This window comes from Trichogramma pretiosum, unplaced genomic scaffold (assembly GCF_000599845.2).
Source record: "Trichogramma pretiosum strain Unisexual culture from Peru unplaced genomic scaffold, Tpre_2.0 scaffold31, whole genome shotgun sequence".
NCBI lineage: Eukaryota > Metazoa > Arthropoda > Insecta > Hymenoptera > Trichogrammatidae > Trichogramma > Trichogramma pretiosum.
In genome coordinates, this window is record NW_019641631.1 from 973846 (window position 1) to 979560 (window position 5715).

At 27.1% G+C, this 5715-nt stretch overlaps 1 protein-coding gene across 2 annotated transcripts; it reads left to right on the plus strand.

Annotated features, from left to right (window-relative positions):
* Window positions 1-4682, plus strand: LOC106652269. Of its 2 annotated transcripts, XM_014371120.2 has the most exons (3): window positions 1-291; window positions 2174-2406; window positions 4519-4682. In XM_014371120.2, the coding sequence occupies exons 2-3, from the start codon at window positions 2180-2182 to the stop codon at window positions 4673-4675; spliced, it is 384 nt and encodes a 127-aa protein (XP_014226606.1). In that variant the 5' UTR covers window positions 1-291; window positions 2174-2179; the 3' UTR covers window positions 4676-4682. The 2 variants fall into 2 exon arrangements, with proteins under 2 accessions (XP_014226606.1, XP_023315044.1); XM_023459276.1 differs by lacking the exon at window positions 1-291 and having other exon boundaries at window positions 2053-2406.
* The last annotated feature ends 1033 nt before the right edge of the window (window positions 4683-5715 follow it).

The window sequence follows — 5715 nt, forward strand, 5'->3', positions numbered from 1 at the left end:
GATCCATGTCTCAGTCCCATCCAACGGGCACCGCGAGAAATAAAATTGCGCTTTCGCATTCGCGCGGTATCGCCGATCAAGATCATCAAAGTCACAATTTCGAAAAAAATTAATTATAAAACGGACATTTATTAACAACACGTGATCGTCATCAGCAAAATTAATTTCATTTATAATTGGCTTGGATATTACGACTATACACAAGCGCACGTCTCAGCACGAAGTGAATGACAGGCCTGCTTGGTGGATAGTGATATATAGAAAAACGAATCGTGCAATTGATCGTTAATAGTGCGTGAGATGATAATTTCTCATACATTAATACAATTATTTTATGATATATTGTTTGGTAAATGAAGTAAACGCGTTTCTAAATAGTAACTTAAAATTCGTTAATTGACTTTTAAAAAAGAAGTCAAAATTATGAAAAATTTTATTTTTAAACAATAAGTAATTACTAAAATTATCTAGTGACCTATTCTAGATTCTTTTTTGCACATACATAATGTTAAGATATTTATTGTATGAATGAACATTTTTTCATTGTATGATTAAAAATTGATCAAAATTCGAAACATTATTGCACTTTTATAATCTGTATAGTTAATGAATTGGTAATAAATACCTTTGAATGAACATTAACAGAACAATAAAATCTATTTACAATAAAATTATTAAATACAGGAACGCAAAATCGTTTTGAGAAAAAGATGCAACAAAACCTTAGTAGAAATCAAATATTTTTTGGCACTAATACAACGCTTTTAGACTATTTGCTTGACCATTCACTTATTAATCCATTAATAGATTCATTCATTTGATAGTGTTCTAAAACGACAAATTTCTACTAATTAATATATTTTTATTTTTTATAATTTTAAATTTTAGAATTATGGATCAAATAGTTAATGAAAAGTTTTTTTGAAAACTGCAAACTATCAGCCCACAATATGAATAGCATCAAGTGTACTATAAAAAAGTTTTTTTTGCTAAAAAATGGGTTTTGCAGAAAAAAATTCTTTGTTGAAACTTCAATTATCTCTCTCTTTTTCTCTTTTAAAGCGTAAAAATATTGATATAAAAGGCATTATTGAATATTCACACTATAAAGGGGTCATTTGAAGTATTAATATTTTAGTACTTATGTTTTGATATCTTTTGGTAACAAATCTGATAAAAATCTGCAGGAAAGTTTCAAAAATTTAAAGTTTTCCTCTGACCTCGAGGTCCTCAAGATAAAAATGAAAATTGATTATACTATATTTTATTTTCAGAAGGCAACGTTAAATTTTGAATGAGCTGTAAAATAAATCGAATCATCTTTCACGTTCTATTTCTTTGTTATGTAATATTTTTGTTATAGGCTTAACTGTTACTTTTGAGAAAATTATTGCAAACATCTTTCGGGAATTTCATGAGTTTCTATACATTAATTTGTGTACACGGAGAAAATTGTTTATCAAAAATTGTTTTACTTTTTGTTAACCGATAAATATATTTGACTTAAAAAAACTATTACTATAAGGTTTTGCAAAAAAAAGGAAAAAAACAAAGCAATAATATTTAACATGTTACTTTAGTAACATCAATATTACTTATTAAATATTGTATCAAAATTGAGTAGTATTACAAGTTACTATCCAATTGCTACAACCCTAATATGTGAACGTCATAAAACATCTCTATTATACGTAATGCAATGAGCATCCTAGTAGACATCGACGGAAGTGCATGTGTCCTCTTCGAATCCATATACCACTCGAAATACATTAGCTTATCATTGTGTATAACAATGTATTTTTTATATTTTACAAAAAATTGAATTATTTATGAATTAATTAAATTGTATTTAGTTATCCTAGCTAGGTGTTTCCTTTTTTAATCAAATTTAGCTTTCGGACAAATAAAACAAATAAAATTTGCAAAATTCTCAACTGCGTAAGTATGATACGTCAGTCCGATGTATTAAAATATCAAAAATTAAAATAATAACAAATATAAGCATGAATGTGTCTTTTCAATGTTAAAATATTGATCAACTATGCGAAATAACATTACAAGAAATTAAAAATTTTACTGATGGTTTTTTCGTTGGAACAAATTTTGGATTTTTTTCAGTAATTTAACTAATTGTCAAGAAATACATTCACTAAATTTTTTATTCTGGTTTCAGAAAATAATGCGATTCAATCTACTTATTTACTATGCCTTTGTTGGCATAGTTTTGACAGCAACTATCCATTTTGGAAATTGTGGCAAACCACGAACAAAGCCGAGAGAGATTCGAGGATATCAACCGGACCAATTAATGACAGCAATCAGTTTTGGCAAGAGAGATTATTCGAATGATAATAAATTTGAGAAAATTTTCATGCTTCTTCTCCAAAATGATTCTTCTTATGATGGGTTCGTACAAGAATTTCTTTATTGTTGAGAGAGTTCAATAATATTTTCATAAGACTTTAATAGCTTACTTAATATCTTATTACATGATCTTCGTGTTACGGTGAAATTGAGTTTACATTATTAAAACTTAAAAAATATTTTTATTCATGTACAGCTTATTACTTAAAATTATTCAGTAATATGTGTGTATACTTATATTTCTTAAATTATAGTTAGCTAAATTTATTTCATTAAATTGAAATAAATCCATATTAAAATGAGTAGCGTACTATTTTCACGAATTTTTACGGAAATATTTTCATTTTGGATGGACAACTTTCTTGACATATGCGAGCAAGGTCGCACTTCCCTGCATTTAGCGAACATTCTGCATATGGCCTGAAAATTGCAACGTTTATTATAGTATGTTCGCGTAGGCAGGACTAATTAAAAGATATTATACCTTAGTGAGAATGTGTTGTTGTATACACAATAGTAATGAACTTACACTACTTGGACGTAGAAATGTCGAACTAACGCAATTTATGGATATGTATTTTAACTGAATATTTTTTTTCAAATTAGTTTTCGTAGGTGAAGATATTTTTTTAAACATAATCGAACAAATTTATTAATTCAATAAACACGCACGAAACAATTTAGTTCTCAACACTAAAATCGAGTTACGTCACTACAAAATTAAAGCGAATTGATATAACTACGAACTTTTCTTGCGTTAACAACATTTTTATAAAATATGATTTTTTTTAATAATTTCTCATACCAAGTGAGTTTTACTTTACAACAATAAAATAGAGTTTTGCAGCGACAAACTATATTATTGTAATGTAAGCAAAAATTTTTTGTATGGATTGTTATTCATGAAAATGCGTTTTTAAAAGTTCGTAGGATGAGTCGATAAGCTTCGTTAAATGTGCATGAGAGATTCAGGTGTACTATTACTTTTTTCAAATTCATTTCATCACTGTCATCGAGTAAAGTGCTTCTGACGTACATATAAAATAAAAATGAGCCTTATGGACTTAAGGGGGCTTACTTTTTTTAAACTTCCATTTAGGATGTACAAGTTGAAAATTTTTTTGAAGAGCAGGTATAATAGTCATTCCATTAGATACATAAAAATAATTAAATACATCATTTTAATTCTGAAGACCTTCAACGATTAGCATTTAAGCTTTTAAGCTTCCTGTTATAAGATACTGAGCCATCGCACGAGTCAATTTGGTTCCATGTAGTCTTACCTTGTTAGATGGATCTTTGTTCAAAAATGCAAACTCGGGCTAATCATACATAATATCGATTTTCACTACTTCTACGTACAATGAAGTAAAATTAATTTATTAAAAACGATCAGAAACTAATAATATACTAGCCCGACTTTCAGCGCGCTCTCTTCTTTCTTATTCCGTTTTGCCATTTTTCAATATTTGAAATAGAAAAATTAAATAAAGGTTATGTTATAAACTGTAAAAATACGCATTTCACCTCAGCGTCTCCTCGAGAAAATCAATCAAAATTAGTCTTCAGCCGTCCATAGGTTAATATTCCACTTTCTTAACTTACTATAACACTCGTATTTGCGCGCTACAAAACAAAAGCAAGCTACTGAACAACCAATCACAGTGCTTATAAACTGCTAACGCTAAAAACGTCGCCACGCTTTAAGGATAAATAAATAATAAAAATAATAATAATAGTATTTCACTTCGTCACATAGTAATTTTAGATATTATGCCTAACTTGAGGTTGTGTCTGAAGGCTAGTATCTTCCAACAGGTAATTTTTTAACTATAGTAGCGTATTCAATTAGTATATTTATCAAATCAAAATATGTAAAATACTTATTAGATAAATAAAATATTTGATGAAGATATTATGCCTTTTCTTCAAAAAAAATTAATTTCAATTTTATTAAAGATGAAAAAATGTGAGCTTCCTTTGAGCTTTCAATTAAAAAATTTTATTTTACGTTTTCAAATTAGCAGTATATTTTTTCTCGAGTTTCTTATAATATACTCGAAAAATTAAACTTTGAAGGGTTAAGCTAAGTGACATATTATTATTACTATTATGATAAAACATATAAATATGCAATGTTTTATATTTTTTCAGCTTTACTGTTCGTTGGCTTTTACGAGAAATGAAAAGAAATCCGGAAATGGCTAAGTGGGTTTTAAAGAAACTATCTGGAAACAACAGCGACAAGCAATCAATGAACGATTCAGCTGCAGATGAATTTGATTCCAAAAAACCGATGTCCTACTTTTAATTTTCAATTAATGAACACAAAATTATTCTTTCATTATTTCAATAAAAACCAAAAATTTTTAGATCATTAAACATTGTATCGATTTATATATACATTTAAACGATGAAATATTAGATATACCCTGGTAGAAATTATAAAAATTTTTTGTCCTTTTTACATAAATTGAAAATGTTTACGTCGCACGAATTAGGTAGTTAGTCGGTCATTTTCATTATATGAATGAAACACTTTAAGACTAGTTTACCAACAGTAAAATTATCAAAGTTAAAATGTTCAACAAATAGCCCGGTTATAGCTAAGCAATGTAATGAATTACAAGTTTAGAAAAATATTGGTAATTTTTACTCTTTTTACGAGTAATCGACAAATTCATCAGGTTATTTTGTTTTTTATTTATCTAAAACAACTTAATATTTGGGACAATTTCACGCGTATACTTTTTCAACATTTTTATTCGATATTCTCAAACCAATAAAATTTTTTTGATTTCTAACAGGGTGTGAAATAATTATTTTTGGCGATTAATAACAAAAAATGTACAACTCAGAAACTTAAAGTAATTTACATATTACTTATTCATAAGTTAAAAATATAAATTAAGTTAAAATGTCCAAAACGATGTTTTAAATGTTGTGTCTTTGTTCAGTGAAGTTGTATTCATTTCTTATCCAAATTACATTTTAAAGCATGAAAAGAAGTTAATATTTATTATAATAATATTAATATTAATTATAATAATAATNCAATCGTCACTGCTGTACCAATTAGTAAAAATTAAATACAAATTAAATACTAATTAATCTTAATAAAATAAAATGGTTGAGGAAAGAAAGTATGTTGTACTGTAAAGCAAAGAAGTTTTACATTAAAAATTGAATTTTTAAATTAACTGTGACTCAAACGGTCGACCCTGTTAGTTGGTGTATATTTTTATCTCGTGGATGGCATAAATCTTTAATAGCCTCTAATGTGACTCCAACATACTTCAACTCATGAATTTTTAATCATAAGAAAACAGTAGGTAAAATTTACATTTATTC